This window comes from Taudactylus pleione, unplaced genomic scaffold (assembly GCF_031769625.1).
Source record: "Taudactylus pleione unplaced genomic scaffold, aTauple2 ptg001050l, whole genome shotgun sequence".
NCBI classification, from domain to species: domain Eukaryota; kingdom Metazoa; phylum Chordata; class Amphibia; order Anura; family Myobatrachidae; genus Taudactylus; species Taudactylus pleione.
In genome coordinates this window covers 425678-444553 of record NW_028285451.1, presented here as the reverse complement: position 1 = coordinate 444553, position 18876 = coordinate 425678, and the positions used below count along the sequence as shown (strand labels likewise).

The 18876-nt window shown below is 50.6% G+C and overlaps 1 protein-coding gene across 1 annotated transcript in view; it reads right to left on the bottom strand.

Moving 5' to 3' along the window:
* TEX55 (testis expressed 55) overlaps positions 1–18876 on the bottom strand; it is a 105515-nt gene that overhangs the window by 76875 nt on the left and 9764 nt on the right. Inside the window, exon 3 of the mRNA XM_088461440.1 lies at positions 13161–13952. Within this exon, the coding sequence (XP_088317566.1) occupies positions 13161–13952 (792 nt within the window). The remainder of the gene's footprint in view (positions 1–13160; positions 13953–18876) is intronic.

The window sequence follows — 18876 nt, the reverse complement described above, 5'->3', positions numbered from 1 at the left end:
GCCAAATTAACGTAGGTCACAGTTTTACTTCAATTGGGAGTCAAGATGAAGTATGGGGTGAATTTTATGGCATGAACAAATATCGCATGGGTGTCCTGGTGCAGGGAGGACAAGGCTGTGCCCCTAGCTGTAATACAGTACATAAGGGCCTGATTCAAAGCCGCACACTATGGCAATGTTCATTTAGCTAAACAATGTTTTGCAACTGCGCATGTGCGAAAATTCTTAAAAACTCCTGTGGCCATACGATATACAGAGTGTGCAAAGGTGATGCTGCCTCGAGATGCATGGAATAAGAAATGTTGTTGGAAAGTGATGGGCGTTCCTGTGCGGTTACTGGGGAATATGGCAAAATGGTCCATGTAATGCCCGTGTTGTGGGAAGGATCAGTGACAGCTGCACAGCAGCAGACATAGAAGGCCGTAATCAGTCTGAGAAACTGCACCTGCCATAGTGCAACAGAGGGTGGTGTCTAAAGACGCACCAATCGGTATAGTGCACCAGGGGGTGGTGCTAAAGACGCACCAATCGGTATAGTGCACCAGAGGGTGGTGTCTAAAGACGCACCAATCGGTATAGTGCACCAGAGGGTGGTGTCTAAAGACGCAGCAATCGGTATAGTGCACCAGAGGGTGGTGTCTAAAGACGCACCAATCGGTATAGTGCACCAGAGGGTGGTGTCTAAAGACGCACCAATCGGTATAGTGCACCAGAGGGTGGTGTCGAAAGACGCAAATCGGTATAGGGCACCAGAGGGTGGTGTCTAAAGACGCAGCAATTGGTATAGTACACCAGAGGGTGGTGTCTAAAAACTCACCAATCGGTATAGTACACCAGAGGGTTGTGTCTAAAGACGCAAATCGGTATAGTGCACCAGAGGGTGGTGTCTAAAGACGCACCAATCGGTATAGTGCAACAGAGGGTGGTGTCTAAAGACGCAAATCGGTATAGTGCACCAGAGGGTGGTGTCTAAAGACGCACCAATCGGTATAGTGCACCAGAGGGTGGTGTCTAAAGACTCACCAATCGGTATAGTGCACCAGAGGGTGGTGTCTAAAGACGCAGTAATCGGTATAGTGCACCAGAGGGTTGTGTCTAAAGAGGCAGCAATCAGTATAGTACACCAGAGGGTTGCGTCTAAAGACGCACCAATCGGTATAGTGCAACAGAAGGTGGTGTCTAAAGACGCAAATCGGTATAGTGCACCAGGGGGTGGTGTCTAAAGACGCACCAATCGGTATAGTGCAACAGAGGGTGGTGTCTAAAGATGCAAATCGGTATAGTGCACCAGAGGGTGGTGTCTAAAGACTCACCAATCGGTATAGTGCACCAGAGGGTGGTGTCTAAAGACTCATCAATCGGTATAGTGCACCAGAGGGTGGTGTCTAAAGATGCAGCAATCGGTATAGTGCAACAGAGGGTTGTGTCTAAAGACGCAGTAATCGGTATAGTGCACCAGAGGGTTGTGTCTAAAGACGCAGCAATCAGTATAGTACACCAGAGGGTTGTGTCTAAAGACGCACCAATCGGTATAGTGCAACAGAGGGTGGTGTCTAAAGACGCAAATCGGTATAGTGCACCAGGGGGTGGTGTCTAAAGACGCACCAATCGGTATAGTGCAACAGAGGGTGGTGTCTAAAGACGCAAATCGGTATAGTGCACCAGAGGGTGGTGTCTAAAGACTCACCAATCGGTATAGTGCACCAGAGGGTGGTGTCTAAAGACTCATCAATCGGTATAGTGCACCAGAGGGTGGTGCCTAAAGACGCAGCAATCGGTATAGTGCAACAGAGGGTTGTGTCTAAAGATGCAGCAATCGGTATAGTGCACCAGAGGGTGGTGTCTAAAGACGCACCAATCGGTATAGTGCAACAGAGGGTGGTGTCTAAAGACGCAAATCGGTATAGTGCAACAGAGGGTGGTGTCTAAAGACTCACCAATCTGTATAGTGCACCAGAGGGTGGTGTCTAAAGACTCACCAATCAGTATAGTGCACCAGAGGGTGGTGTCTAAAGACGCACCAATCGGTATAGTGCACAAGAGGGTGGTGTCTAAAGACTCACCAATCGGTATAGTGCAACAGAGGGTGGTGTCTAAAGACGCAAATCGGTATAGTGCACCAGAGGGTGGTGTCTAAAGACTCACCAATCGGTATAGTGCACCAGAGGGTGGTGTCTAAAGACTCATCAATCGGTATAGTGCACCAGAGGGTGGTGTCTAAAGATGCAGCAATCGGTATAGTGCAACAGAGGGTGGTGTCTAAAGATGCAGCAATCGGTATAGTGCAACAGAGGGTTGTGTCTAAAGACGCAGTAATCGGTATAGTGCACCAGAGGGTTGTGTCTAAAGACGCAGCAATCAGTATAGTACACCAGAGGGTTGTGTCTAAAGACGCACCAATCGGTATAGTGCAACAGAGGGTGGTGTCTAAAGACGCACCAATCGGTATAGTGCAACAGAGGGTGGTGTCTAAAGACGCAAATCGGTATAGTGCAACAGAGGGTGGTGTCTAAAGACGCAAATCGGTATAGTGCACCAGAGGGTGGTGTCTAAAGACTCACCAATCGGTATAGTGCACCAGAGGGTGGTGTCTAAAGACTCATCAATCGGTATAGTGCACCAGAGGGTGGTGTCTAAAGACGCAGCAATCGGTATAGTGCAACGGAGGGTTGTGTCTAAAGATGCAGCAATCGGTATAGTGCACCAGAGGGTGGTGTCTAAAGACGCACCAATCGGTATAGTGCAACAGAGGGTGGTGTCTAAAGACGCAAATCGGTATAGTGCACCAGAGGGTGGTGTCTAAAGACTCACCAATCGGTATAGTGCACCAGAGGGTGGTGTCTAAAGACTCACCAATCAGTATAGTGCACCAGAGGGTGGTGTCTAAAGACGCACCAATCGGTATAGTGCACAAGAGGGTGGTGTCTAAAGACTCACCAATCGGTATAGTGCAACAGAGGGTGGTGTCTAAAGACGCAAATCGGTATAGTGCACCAGAGGGTGGTGTCTAAAGACTCACCAATCGGTATAGTGCAACAGAGGGTGGTGTCTAAAGACGCAAATCGGTATAGTGCACCAGAGGGTGGTGTCTAAAGACGCAAATCGGTATAGTGCACCAGAGGGTGGTGTCTAAAGACTCACCAATCGGTATAGTGCACCAGAGGGTGGTGTCTAAATCGGTATAGTGCACCAGAGGGTGGTGTCTAAAGACGCACCAATCGGTATAGTGCACCAGAGGGTTGTGTCTAAAGACGCAGCAATCGGTATAGTACACCAGAGGGTGGTGTCTAAAAACTCACCAATCGGTATAGTGCAACAGAGGGTGGTGTCTAAAGACGCAAATCGGTATAGTGCACCAGAGGGTGGTGTCTAAAGACGCAAATCGGTATAGTGCACCAGAGGGTGGTGTCTAAAGACTCACCAATCGGTATAGTGCACCAGAGGGTTGTGTCTAAAGACGCAAATCGGTATAGTGCACCAGAGGGTGGTGTCTAAAGACTCACCAATCGGTATAGTGCACCAGAGGGTGGTGTCTAAAAACTCACCAATCGGTATAGTGCACCAGAGGGTGGTGTCTAAAGATGCAGCAATCAGTATAGTACACCAGAGGGTGGTGTCTAAAGACGCACCAATCGGTATAGTACACCAGAGGGTGGTGTCTAAAGACTCACCAATCGGTATAGTGCACCAGAGGGTGGTGTCTAAAGACGCAGCAATCGGTATAGTGCACCAGAGGGTAGTGTCTAAAGACGCACCAATCGGTATAGTGCACCAGAGGGTGGTGTCTAAAGATGCAAATCGGTATAGTGCACCAGAGTGTGGTATCTAAAGATGCAGCAATCGGTATAGTGCACCAGAGGGTGGTGTCTAAAGACTCACCAATCGGTATAGTGCACCAGAGGGTGGTGTCTAAAGATGCAAATCGGTATAGTGCACCAGAGGGTGGTGTCTAAAGACGCACCAATCGGTATAGTGCACCAGAGGATGGTGTCCAAAGACTCACCAATCGGTATAGTGCACCAGAGGGTGGTGTCTAAAGACGCAAATCGGTATAGTACACCAGAGGGTGGTGTCTAAAGACTCACCAATCGGTATAGTACACCAGAGGGTGGTGTCTAAAGATGCAAATCGGTATAGTGCACCAGAGGGTGGTGTCTAAAGACTCACCAATCGGTATAGTGCACCAGAGGGTGGTGTCTAAAGATGCAAATCGGTATAGTGCACCAGAGGGTGGTGTCTAAAGACGCACCAATCGGTATAGTGCACCAGAGGGTGGTGTCCAAAGACGCACCAATCGGTATAGTGCAACAGAGGGTGGTGTCAAAAGACGCACCAATCGGTATAGTGCACCAGAGGGTGGTGTCCAAAGACTCACCAATCGGTATAGTGCACCAGAGGGTGGTGTCCAAAGACGCAGCAATCGGTATAGTGCACCAGAGGGTGGTGTCCAAAGACTCACCAATCGGTATAGTGCACCAGAGGGTGGTGTCTAAAGACGCACCAATCGGTATAGTGCACCAGAGGGTGGTGTCTAAAGACTCAGCAATCGGTATAGTGCACCAGAGGGTGGTGTCCAAAGACGCACCAATCAGTATAGTGCACCAGAGGGTGGTGTCTAAAGACGCAGCAATCGGTATAGTGCACCAGAGGGTGCACAGATGTTTAAATTGGACATCTCAGTCCGTGTACATTAGGCCGTGTGTCCCCCCATTGTACAGCACTGAGCGTCAAAATGTACATTAGTATCGGATGTACACAAGGGAAGCAGTCTGTAGCGGTATTTACAAAGAGTCGCAGACAGGCAGCCGCCAGTAGTCTTTCAGAGTATAACTTTAGCCTGCTCCTAGTAGGGGAACACACTTTGTTGAACCATCGTTCAGGAGAATGCAGCCTACCAATCCATTGGGCACAGAGTCACCCGATCACCTCAGGAGAATGCAGCCTACCAATCCATTGGGCACAGAGTCACCCGATCACCTCAGGAGAATGCAGCCTACCAATCCATTGGGCACAGAGTCACCCGATCACCTCAGGAGAATGCAGCCTACCAATCCATTGGGCACAGAGTCACCCGATCACCTCAGGAGAATGCAGCCTACCAATCCATTGGGCACAGAGTCACCCGATCACCTCAGGAGAATGCAGCCTACCAATTCATTGGACACAGTCACCAATGACACCTAATAGTTCACTTTGTGTCTTGGTGATGTCACAGGTTCCAAGAGAATTGATAAGTTGCGCTCCCACAAACAGAGATTATGCCCACAAAATGGCCACCTCAAGTGCGCTAAGGTTTAGGATGAGAAAGAAAATAGAAGCACTTTAGCTTGTGCTCTTAAACTGATATAAAACACAGACATACATAACATACAATACTTGCAAACAAGCTTACAACTATGCGCAGGGTCAGAGCTACGTAATATGAATAACAAGAGATATGGTAAGAATTTACCTTTGTTATCTCTGTTTCTACGAAGTCCATAGGGTCCACAGGGTTGACCTTGGGGTATAGCTGGATCTGGATCCACGGGCACCACGCAGTTAAAGCTTTGCTGCTCCCAGGATGCACCTGGGTCCGTCCTCCTCTATACCCCGCCCCGGCCACAGGCACCTCAGTTGGTAAGCAGCTAAGGCCGGAGGAGGAGACTAAACAGAGAGAAGGAAGACTGGAACACACAAGAAACCATACTCACAGAAATGGGAGACGGAAAACCGGTGACCAGCCACACAGCCCATTTGAAGCCAGGTGCGTCAGGGCGGGCGCCCTGTGGACCCTATGGACTTCGTAGAAACAGAGATAACAAAGGTAAGTTCTTACCATATCTCTTGTTTTCTACTTCAGGGTCCATAGGGGGTCCACAGGGTTGACCTTGGGGATGTCCCAAAGCAGTTCAACTAAGGGCGGGGACGCTCCTGTGCTGAAAGGAGTACCCGGCGCCCAAAGGATGCATCCTGAGAGGCGAAGGTGTCAAACGCATAAAACCTCAAAAACGTCTGAATTGAAGACCAAGTAGCCGCCTTACACAGCTGAACAGCGGAGGCGCCACGTCTAGCAGCCCAAGAGGGACCCACAGAACGAGTGGAATGAGCCTTAACGGAGGCTGGCACAGGTAAACCCTCCTGCGCATAAGCCTCACAAATAACTGAACGAAGCCAACGGGCTAACGTTTGCTTGTTGGCAGGCCAACCCCTCTTGTGAAAACCGAAGAGGACAAACAAAGAATCCGACTTCCTAACCGAAGCAGTCCGGTCCACATAGATTCTAAGTGCCCGGACCACATCCAAGGAAGCCTCACCAGCAGAAAGATCAGGTGACTGAAAAGCTGGCACAACAAGTTCCTGATTAATGTGGAACTTTGAAACCACTTTGGGCAAAAACTCAGGACGCGTGCGGAGCACTGCCCTGTCCTGGTGAAAAATCAGAAAAGGAGGGCGACAGGAAAGCGCCCCCAATTCTGAAACCCTCCTGGCCGAAGCAATTGCCAGGAGAAAAATGGTCTTAAACGTCAGCCACTTGAGCTCCACCGACTCAAACGGAGGACCCTGCAAGACCCGCAGCACCACCGCCAAGTCCCACGGAGCCACCGGAGGCACGAAGGGAGGCTGGATCCTGAGAACACCTTGGAAAAAGGTGTGAACGTCTGGCAGTGTAGCAATCCGTCGCTGAAACCACACGGACAAAGCAGACACATGAACCTTCAGAGAGGCCAGGCGTAAGCCGAGGTCCAAACCCGATTGAAGAAATTCCAAGATTCTGGAAACCTGAAACACCTGCGGATCATAGTTTCTGGATTCACACCACTGAAAATAAGTGCGCCACACCCTGTGGTAAATCCGCGCGGAAGCAGGCTTGCGTGACCTAAGCATGGTACCAATCACCGAACTGGAGAAACCCCTAGACCTCAAGACGGCTGTCTCAAGAGCCACGCCGTCAAAGACAGCCGACCCAGATCCGGGTAAAGGCAGGGCCCTTGAGACAACAGGTCCCGACGCTGAGGAAGAAGGTACGGAGCGTCGATGGAGAGGCACCTCAGATCGGAGTACCAAGGACGTCTGGGCCACGCCGGAGCCACCAGCACGAGTGTGCCGCCGTCCTGCTTGAATTTCCGCAGAACCCGAGGAAGGAAGGATATCGGAGGAAACAGATACGCCAGGTGAAACGTCCATTTCACCGACAGAGCGTCTACCAGACAGGCGCCTGCGTCTCTTGTCCTTGACCCGTAAACGGGCAACTTGTGATTGTGACGGGAGGCCATCAAGTCCAGCTCCGGCAGCCCCCACCTGTCCACGAGTAGCTGAAACACCTCTGGGTGAAGCGACCATTCCCCGGGATGCACGTCGTGACGGCTGAGGAAGTCCGCCTCCCAATTGAGGACTCCAGGAATGAAGACTGCCGAGATCGCTGGAACGTGACACTCCGCCCAAGCAAGAATGCGAGACACCTCCGACATTGCTGCCCGACTGCGAGTTCCCCCTTGGTGGTTGATGTACGCCACCGTGGTGGCGTTGTCGGACTGCACCTGAACCGCCCTTCCGTGAAGAGCGGGGCCGGACGACTGCAGGGCCCTGTACACAGCCCGCAGTTCCAGGATGTTGATGGGGAGAAGTGCTTCTTCCGCGGACCAACGACCCTGAAGCGATAATGAGCCGGTCACTGCCCCCCAACCCCGAAGACTGGCATCCGTCGTGAGCAGGACCCAGTCCGGGATCCAAAAGGGGCGCCCCTCGACCAGATGCGCCGTCTGAAGCCACCAAGCCAAAGACTGCCGAACCTCCGGGGACAACACCAGCATCTGAGAGCGGATCCGGTGAGGTAACCCGTTCCATTCCGATAGAATCAGCCCCTGCAGGGGCCGGGAATGGAACTGGGCAAATTCCACCATGTCGAAAGTCGACACCATGGACCCCAGAACTCTCATAGCTGAATGGACCGACAGGCGGCAACTGCTCAGGCAACTGTGTATCCGCAGCTGCAGGGAGGAGACCTTCTCTGGAGTCAGGAAAATCCGCTGCTGACGAGAATCCAGCAGGGCTCCCAAATGAACCATCCGCTGTGATGGAATCAGGGAGGACTTCTTCCAGTTTATCAACCACCCGTGTGCTTGAAGACAAGCAATGGTCAGGTGGAGATGTCGAAGAAGCACCTCCGGGGAGCTCGCCAGCAGCAGAAGATCATCCAGGTACGGCAACAGACGTAGACCCTGACCCCGAAGGTGGGCAGCCATAACCGCCATCACCTTGGTGAACACCCTCGGAGCCGTGGAAAGGCCAAAAGGCAACGCCCAAAATTGGTAGTGATGGTTCAGGATAGCAAACCTCAGATACCGCTGATGTGCCGGTGCTATGGGCACATGGAGATAGGCGTCCTGGATATCGAGGGAGACCATATAATCCCCGGGTTCCATCGCCAGAATGATGGAACGTAACGTTTCCATCCTGAACCTGGGAACTCTGAGGTATCTGTTCAGAGACTTCAAATTCAGGATAGGGCGATGAGAACCATTGGGTTTCTGTACCAGAAACAGAGTAGAATAGTACCCCGTCCCGCGCTGAGACTGCGGAACGGGAACAATGACCCCTGCTTGTAGCAAGGATTCTATAGCTACCTGAATCTGACCAGCCTTGGTCTGGTCCAGAGAAGGACTCGTACAGAAAAACTGGTGGGGCGGCCTGAACCGAAAAGACAGGGCGTACCCCTGAGAGACTACTTCTCGAACCCAGGCATCCGTGGTGGTATTGTGCCAACACTGGGCGAATTGGAGAAGTCGGCCTCCCACTCTGGGGTCTCCCAGAGAGAGGCCCGTCCCATCAGGCAGCAGGCTTATCCTCCTGCTTGGAAGAAGGGCGCCGAGCACTCCATGCCTGCTTCTTGGGCTTGGGTGCGGCCTTGGTCGCCGAATGTCTCGGGAAGGACTGGCCCTTGGCCTTTTTAAAATTAGGAAACTTCGACCTAGGAGCCGGCGCATCATCCTCTACATGTAGGATAGCCCGCACCGCCCTAACTAAGGCTGGAACATTAATGGAGGACTTAGCTTCCACCTCCTGCCCCATGACATCAGAGTCAGAGCCCTCACGGATTTCTCCATCATCTGAGGACACTTCCGAGTCCGACAACTGCGCAGCTAGTGAACTCACAACCGGACGTTTAGACACCCTTGGTGGCACATCACCTTGCAACATGGACTGAAACGCCGAGGATGAAGCCGCCAGACTCTGTACGGAGCTGGATAGAACATCCACCCAAGGCGGAGGAGCCGTCGGAGCAAAACTCTGCAAAGGCACTACAGACTGACGCGTCCCTGGGGAAGACTGCACATACACAGGCAGTCCCGAGTAAGGACCCACAGTCTGGGCCCCGGGGGGAGACCGCAACATTTGTGGAACCCCCGGGGAATGGGGGATGGTGGGCTGCGGCAACGCCCTAGAAGGGACCGCTGATGGGACCGATAACCGGTCCGCAATAGACGCCAGCACCTGTGAAAACATCGCCCAAGGAGGGTCCTGTGATACAAGGGGGTTGGAGGGGCCCGGTACCAGCTGGCACCGCCCGCACAGACCATCCTGAGATAAGTCCTCCCCATCAACTCCAGCAGCACAACGTCTGCAGGAAAATAGCACAGGAGCCACAGAGCGCTCAGTCTCCTCATCAGACATGATACCGTAAATCACAAGAAATAGGTATCACCAGAGGAATTACGGTTTTAACACCCGCGCACTCCCAGTATGCGACACAACAGCCCAGATATGGTACTGTGTAGCACCCAACAGTATGTGACTGACCCCACAAATACGTGTTTTATATAAGTGAGGGTCTCAGAAAAACGCCCTTCCCCCACACACCTGCGGGCCGTAGGAGAAGGAAAGGGATAGTTATAAGCTGACAGCAAGGAGAATAAGTCACAGACAGGCAGCACTAGCAATAGTCACATACCATGCAGAAAAGTTAGTACTCACTGCACCTTCCGCTACAATCAACCGCCCAGATTCAGTGTCTGGGAGGGCTATAGCACTGTGTACACTGTCCTTTAGCAGGGGAGAGGTACACAGGGGGACCGGTCCACTTGATACCGCCTGGGAGTCTGCGATGTGCCAGTAAAGATGGCCGCCGGAGACCTCAGAGGAGGAGTGGCCGTAAGATAAGAGCAGCTCAGCGACGCCAGACTCCTAGTTGAAAGGCGCGCTGAGCTGAGGGGAGGAGCCGCTAGACAGGGAAGGCTGCCTCCCCTGGCTAGCAATTAACCCCCGGGTTGCCGGTCCCGCTACCAGCCTGATACCCTGGTGGTCTAGCGGACACGCGGGGTATTCCTCAAGTGAGGGGGAGTCCGCCTCCGCCGCTAGCGCCTCCGGTCTGTCCCCAGAGACCGGAGGCTTCTGACTGCATAGAAAGTATCCGCGGGCCGCCGCACGCGGCGACCCGCGGCTTACCTGATCCCCGTCGCGTCCGGCAGCAGTCAAGGGAGTCCCCAGAGCCCGGCTAGTACAGGCTCTGGGGTCCCGCCGCGATCCCCGGAGCTGTACTGGCGTCGCGGCGCCAGCGGGGAGAAGGAGCGGCAGCGTGGACGTCCTAAAGGACAGTCTGATGCTGCCGCTCTAACAGTGTAAAAAAGTAGAAAAAAATAAAAAAAATTCTCTTTTAAAATAAAGCTTAGGGGCTGCTCCTGCAGCCCCACTGCGACAGGGTGACCCGACTCTGGCCGGGCACCAACTAAAACTGAGGTGCCTGTGGCCGGGGCGGGGTATAGAGGAGGACGGACCCAAGTGCATCCTGGGAGCAGCAAAGCTTTAACTGCGTGGTGCCCGTGGATCCAGATCCAGCTATACCCCAAGGTCAACCCTGTGGACCCCCTATGGACCCTGAAGTAGAAATAGGCGCAAGACAAACGCTTGTATGAGATAGGCTGATCCTCGGATTTAAAAACATAATAAAAGACTCATTTGATTCTAATGCTCCTCATCCATTAAAATATCATACTCCTACTGTTACTAGCACTAGTAAAAATCTGTAAAGGAATATATGGGGATGGGACCTATTAGTTCCAATGACCCCATACCCACTGGCAATTGTATCTGCAGCTGAGAACAGCGGTGGCACCTTTTCGACACGGTCAGATCTATTTTAGAGATGAGTAGTTCGAAATGCTGAAAACCAAACACACTCAAACTTTGGGGTTCCGAGTTTAACAGAGTCCCGGCTCGGATCAGTTTTGGGTTCTTAGTAGAACCGAGGGCCTGATTCAGAGCCGGACGCTATTTGCGCTCGCTCGTTCCGAAAAAGGGGCCGGCTATTTAAATTGAGCGCTCGCTCTTTGCGGTCTGTTGACGCCTCTATGTCTGAGCAAGCGAACGAAACATGTGCTGGCTATTTTGTAAAGACGCTCCCTGGCCGCTCGCATCCTACGTCATCTCCGCTATTTATTAGATTAATCGAGTACATCGAAAGGCATCTGCACTGCTCGCAGTGCTTGTGGTTGGATTTTCCTACCGCAATCATGCGAACAGTTCAGGCTAAGAAACAACCAAGTGACGTGGTCGATGACGCTGCTTTGTTAATTATGCACACCCTTAAAACGCCCGTTTTGACCGTTTGGCACGCCTGCGTTCGGATCTCCACTCCCCGTTTTCAAGCACCTTCCCCTGTTACCACCCACAAACGCCTCATTCTGTCACTCAAATTAGCAGGCCCTCGCTATTTTGCGAGCGCTCGATTTCCAACCGCAATGACTGGTTGGCGCATGCGCATTACGACCCATACGCATGCGCAGTTGTGCGAACATTGCTCATAGCGAACGAGCGGCCACTTACGAGCGGCTCGGAATCAGGCCCCGAGTCCTGACTTGGGTCTTCTCTTCTCTGTTTTTAGCTCTTTTTATAAATAAAACCAAAACACTTGAGGGTGGTTTTGCCAAAACATAACGATGCTTTAGAACCAAAACACAAGGGTCTGCACACATCTCTACTCTATTTACTTGCATTACCTATGAAGCAAATGCAACAGGGTTAATACAGTGTCTTCCGCTGACTCCACCCCTGGCTACAAGTTCACATGCTGGGTATACTAGATGGGATGTAATCGGAATCCCGGGCGTGCAGAATGCCGACGGTCTAAATACCAGCACCGAAATCCCAACAGGTCAAGATGCCAGCACCACTATCCCGACCAACGGCATCCTGAAGGTAAGTAACGGGCTGTTAGGGGGAGGTTAGGGTTAGGTAGCTGGGTTAGGGTTAGGCACTAGTCGGAGGGGTAAGGGTTAGGCACCGAGGAGGGAGTGTTAGGATTAGGGTGCGGGGAGGCGGAGGGTTAGGATTAGGTACCGAGGAGGGAGTGTTAGGATTAGGGTGCGGGGAGGCGGAGGGTTAATGTTAGGCACTGAGGAGGGAGTGTTAGGATTAGGGTGCGGGGAGGCGGAGGGTTAGGATTAGGTACAGAGGAGGGAGTGTTAGGATTAGGGTGCGGGGAGGCGGAGGGTTAGGATTAGGTACCGAGGAGGGAGTGTTAGGATTAGGGTGCGGGGAGGCGGAGGGTTAGGAATAGGTACCGAGAAGGGAGTGTTAGGATTAGGGTGTGGGGAGGGGAAGGGTTAGGGTTAGGCACCGAGGAGGGAGTGGTAGGATTAGGGTGCGGGGAGGGTGAGGTTAGGTTTAGGCACTAGGGGGGAGGTTAGGTTTAGGCACTTTGGGGGGGGGGGGTCAGAGTTAGGCACCACGGAGGGAGGGTTAGGGTAGGGGGTTTGAATAATACTTACCTGTCTTCCCTATGGGTGTTGGGATTCTGGCTGTCGGTATTCTGACCAGCGGCATCCCGACAGCCGGGATTACATACCCAACCCGCACCACACATGCGGCGTCATGTTTTCCATGCAACAGTAGGTGACCATGTGTAACAACTAAACGTGCCCCACCCAAGTGTGACGCCGCAGAACAATTATATAACAGCAAGACTAAAACACTACACTCATTATATTCTGGATTTGCAGTATGACTGTTAGTTACACTATCTAACATTTTGCAGAACTTTAGCTTTCCAAGTCGCAGTACAAACTATAGATTTCAGGGCTTTAAACATACCTAAGCAATCATGTAATAAAAATATTGAATTAATTACTACATATGATTAATTTTACTTTGTTAATGTAACAGTTTGAAAGCAGATCACTTACCCCCTGTGCAGGGGGCTCCAGTGGGCTTGAAGCATCTTGAGAAGATGCCGTCGCTGTGGGCGGTGGTGTGGTAGTGTCTTTCAGAGACTCGGTGATATCTTCACTCCCGTCTTCCTTAGGGGATTCCATGGCAGGTACGGTTTCGTCTTGGTTGTTAGTCTCAGTAGTGCTGAGAGGTGCGGTGTCATCTACCGATGGAAGCTCAGTTAGGGGTACATTACTGTTTTCTCCATCATGGGTTAGCTCAGGAGATGGTTCTGCTTCAGCAGGAACACAAGCTTCTTTATCTCCATTTACCAGACCAACCACTGCTGGGTCCAGCTCAGGGTTGTACCCACTCTCCTTAGGTGCAATCTTTGTATCCTCTTGAGGGAACATAGGAGTGGTGGCATCTTGCTGGGGCAATAGCTTTGTGGCATCTTCCTCATAAGACTCTGGTCTGGGAGTGATCTCTGACGGTGGGGGAAGTGTTTCTTTCAGTAGGATCTCACTTTCTGTGATCACAGGAGAAGCTTCTTCAGCTTTCTCTGAGACTAAAGCGCCTTCTTTCTGGGAGACAACCTCAGGAGCATCCTCTGGATGTGATAATGGATGATCCTCCGGAGAAGACGAATCTTCCAGGTCTTTGTTTAATAGGAGAGAGGTTGCAGTAGTCTCTTCTGGGACTAATGGAGGCCCAGCGTCATCTTCTTTGGGTAGAAGATTGGCTGCGTCCTCAAGTAATGGTTCCACCGTTTCATTGGGGGAATTAGGAGATTTTTCATTTTCTGCCCTTTCATTAATCATAACAGCCTGATGTGAACGGAGAAAGATGAGAGAATAGAACTATCAAATTCTATAAACTTATCCTTAGATATCATAAACATATATCTAGGGCTAAACATAACCCTTAGGGACTGATGCTGAGTTGCCTGCTGCTACGACGACCACAATGTGGAAGGACTGAGACGCCCACTCTGAGCGAATTTAGACGCTGTAATACCACCTGGTGCACCTTTAGGTGCCACCATTGGTTACCCCATGGAAACTTGCACCAGCCCCATGCTAGGTGAGGATCATCCGTCAGAGTATAGCCTTCAATGTACTCGATTAAGCGCCTCAGTTTGCAACCAGTTCATCGATACGCCCGTGGTATTCCCGTAACACGCCCATAAGATGGTGCATCTTCCTGAATAACCACCTCCCAGGAACTGCCAAGGAACTCCCAGCACATTTGAGGCCATGCATCTCATTAGTTATCGTGCCTCCGTACGTACACGCCGCGGGACGCATGCGCTGGACGAGTTTTTAGGGATTTCCATGCAGGTGCGGTAGCAAAAAAAAGTTTAAAAAACCCTGCTACTCTACGTGAACGCCGCCATTGTGCTGCGCAACTCAGAATCTGGTCTTTAGGGTGCAGATTACATTTCCTATTCATTTATGAAATATTAGACTATGAGAGTCAAAACTCCCATAAATCAGTTAAAGCGCTGTTTAATTTGTGTTGACGTGGTAAAACGACAGCGATTTTGAAGGAAGAAAATGTTAGCCCCTTATTGTAGCCTGTTAGCTGGGGTGTGGAAGGAAATCTGGGAGAGCATGGTCACCAGATTAATGTCATGGTGGAAATTCATTTATATGTGCCCAGGAAACCAATATAAACATTGCCCCCTCACGGTCACGAGTTTACGTTTACAGTCATCTGTGGTATTTGTGCGAGTGACAAGTCGCCATTTTCCACGTCTCGCCGTCAAACAATTTATTGAAATGTTTTTATAGCAATGCATTCCTGTTTCCCCTTTGCTTATGCCTTATCTATCTAATAACATATGTTGGCGCTGCTCAAATTTCAAGATTCAATATATATTTGTTAATTACATTGATTTCTGGGTGCATAGTTATAATTATAGTTATTTGTAAAGTACTAATCATCCTCTGCTGAAATGTAGGTAGTTAATAAGTCTGCCCTGTGCTGCGAAAATAATAATGTGCAATTTACACTCCTAAAAGAACAGTCATACATCTGGCCTGGCACAACAGTCATACATCTGGCCTGGCACAACAGTCATACAGCTGGCCTGGCACAACAGTCATACATCTCGCCTTGCACAACAGTCATACATCTGGCCTGGCACAACAGTCATACATCTGGCCTGGCACAACAGTCATACATCTCGCCTTGCACAACAGTCATACATCTGGCCTGGCACAACAGTCATACATCTGGCCTGGCACAACAGTCATACATCTGGCCTGGCACAACAGTCATACATCTCGCCTTGCACAACAGTCATACATCTGGCCTGGCACAACAGTCATACATCTGGCCTGGCACAACAGTCATACATCTGGCCTGGCACAACAGTCATACATCTGGCCTGGCACAAAAGTCATACATCTCGCCTTGCACAACAGTCATACATCTCGCCTTGCACAACAGTCTTTTTTGCAGATCTAGGTCCTGATTCACTACTGATCGCTATTCTGCTTATACGCACGCAACTGCGTTGCTAATAGCGGTGTTATTTAAATGTTTGCATTCGCACTGCGATCGCAGCCTGACATAAGGATGCCCACTTCCCTTTACTCAGATCCGTATACTAGGGCAACATAGAGAAACAATCGGTAACATCGAGTGACATCGGACAGTTAGAGAAGCCCTGACCTTACTCGGGAATAACTTACTTCAGCTAACGCTATGAGTCCTCAGGCAGCGACTGGTTTCGCAGTGGCTAATTTATGCACGCCACTGCAACGGCATTAAAACGCACTGGCACACCTGTGTTTGCCCAACCAACCCCCCGTCACCACCCACAAACGGCACTTCCTGTCAATCACTCTGCCATGGATCTGCGTAGCCTCTGCGTTAGCATGTCCCGTTGCATACGCAGTACGCAACAATCAACCGATTGCCTGCGTATAAGTAACTGCGTTCCTTGCTGAATCAGGCCCCTAGTGCACAGTCCCGCGCAGGTCCTGTGAGGTCCCTGCATGATTGTATTCAAACTGCGTCTAGTCCACAATGGATGCCAAGCTAATCTAGTCTTCATTCTAGCACCCCGCACCTCTCTAAACCTGTGCAGTTCCCCTTTTCTGCCTGGGGTGTCGCTCTCTGTTCTGGTGCTTCTAGCCCACAAACTGCTTAATCTCAGCAGTTTGTTGCAGCAGCTGAGTGTGCTAGAAGCGTTGACGTAACTATTGTAGGTGTAGGGGGTGTGGCTACTATGCGGCCCGCCCCCCCCGACACCTATGCTGCCAGGCCAGCCCGCGTCCTCCTTCAGCAGTGTGCTGCGCAACTCAAGCACATCTGCCCTCCCGGTCACCTCCGTCTGTCCTCTCCGATACTGAGAGGAGGCGGGGATGTCCCAGCAGGCTCAGCGCGGTCACACCTCCCCCGTTCAGCATCAGACGGAGCTGACCAGGAGATGTGCCTGCCCTGCGCAGCACATCACATGCTGAAGGAAGACTACCATGGAGTAGCGGGGGAAATAGAGGGGCCCATGAAAATTTTGCTATGAGGCCCCGCTAGGTCTAGTAACGCTCCTGGCTAGAAGCGTCAGAGCAGAAAGCGACACCCCAGGCAGGATAGAGGAACTGCATGGTTTGTAGCAGGTGCAAGGTGCTAGAATGAAGACTACTAATCCAGGATGATCTGTGTATGTAGACGCACTGTCGACTAATATAACTGTTTGATGCCGCATAGCCTCTTGTCCTGCCCCTCTGTCTCATTAATAATCCCCAATAATAATTCTAGGCGTACAGTAATGTATTAGATCAGTGGTAAAAAGAGAACGGATACAATTGATAACTGAACTGATCTCTTTCTTTCCGATTTTGTCATTGACAGGAAAGAAAAACGTTATTTTATCCTGGTTTGGGGTGACGCAGGGACCGAAGTGCGCTCACACTGGTCCTGCGATTCTTGGCTCAATCAATGCTGCGCACTGCTGGAAAAGTGCAGCCGTAATCAGAACAGTCTCTTTTAACAACATGACAATATTCAGCCAAGAGTGGTTCGGCATCTGCTGCTATGCAGCGCATTTTTAAATAGCTTGTTTCTATTTTAGGAGAATGCAGCAGAATCATCCTTGTTTCAGCTATTTTAAACCGGCAGACAAAAGGCGGATATTGGTAGATGCTGCTGCAACACACCTCTGCATCAGACACGAAGAAACTCTCCAGGCTCGCTTCCTGACAGTACACAAAATACACTCTCCAGGCTCGCTTCCTGACAGTACACAAAATACACTCTCCAGGCTCGCTTCCTGACAGTACACAAAATACACTCTCCAGGCTCGCTTCCTGACAGTACACAAAATACACTCTCCAGGCTCGCTTCCTGACAGTACACAAAATACACTCTCCAGGCTCGCTTCCTGACAGTACACAAAATACACTCTCCAGGCTCGCTTCCTGACAGTACACAAAATACACTCTCCAGGCTCGCTTCCTGACAGTACACAAAATACACTCTCCAGGCTCGCTTCCAGACAGTACACAAAATACACTCTCCAGGCTCGCTTCCAGACAGTACACAAAATACACTCTCCAGGCTCGTTTCCTGACAGTACACAAAATAACTCTCCAGGCTCGCTTCCTGACAGTACACAAAATACACTCTCCAGGTTCGCTTCCTGACAGTACACAAAATACACTCTCCAGGCTCGCTTCCTGACAGTACACAAAATACACTCTCCAGGCTCGCTTCCTGACAGTACACAAAATACACTCTCCAGGCTCGCTTCCTGACAGTACACAAAATACACTCTCCAGGCTCGCTTCCAGACAGTACACAAAATACACTCTCCAGGCTCGCTTCCAGACAGTACACAAAATACACTCTCCAGGCTCGTTTCCTGACAGTACACAAAATAACTCTCCAGGCTCGCTTCCTGACAGTACACAAAATACACTCTCCAGGTTCGCTTCCTGACAGTACACAAAATACACTCTCCAGGCTCGCTTCCTGACAGTACACAAAATACACTCTCCAGGCTCGCTTCCTGACAGTACACAAAATACACTCTCCAGGCTCGCTTCCTGACAGTACACAAAATACACTCTCCAGGCTCGTTTCCTGACAGTACACAAAATACACTCTCCAGGCTCGCTTCCTGACAGTACACAAAATACACTAATAACAAAAAATTAATTTCTTCACGCTTGAGAGTGCAGGCATAGTTTTTCAATCAATGTATGCAATACGGGACAAACTCATTATACAAATATAGATATGGAGCCAGTCCAGCGTTCATCGTTGCCAGCTGTGATGCCATCTTAATTTCCTACATTGCAAACTGATTAGCAAGTGTCAAAAATGCAATGAATAGAAGAGATGGCACAACCCGAACAAGTTGGTAGAATTTAATAGAAAAGATTTATTAAGTTCCAAGTATAACGTAATGTGTTAGGGGACACTTGGAACAGTTTCCCTTTAACAAGTCACACACAAGTGTTTGTGTACAGTGGAAAAGTCATGCTTCCTAGCCCAAATTGTTTTTGTCTTTAATGCGTACCCCACTCATACTTCTACCCAATCTCCGGGATTGTCCGGGAGACTTACGAATTTCACGGTGATCTTCCAAATCACCCTTGGGGCGTAATACTTGGTGAACTGCATCACCAAGTTCCCTGCAGAGACGCCAAGAGGGGCGGAGGGCGAGTACAAAGTACCTGTGCCCAGAAGTACGTGGGAAGCGTAACCACACAATACCACAACCACATCAGACTCTGGGGG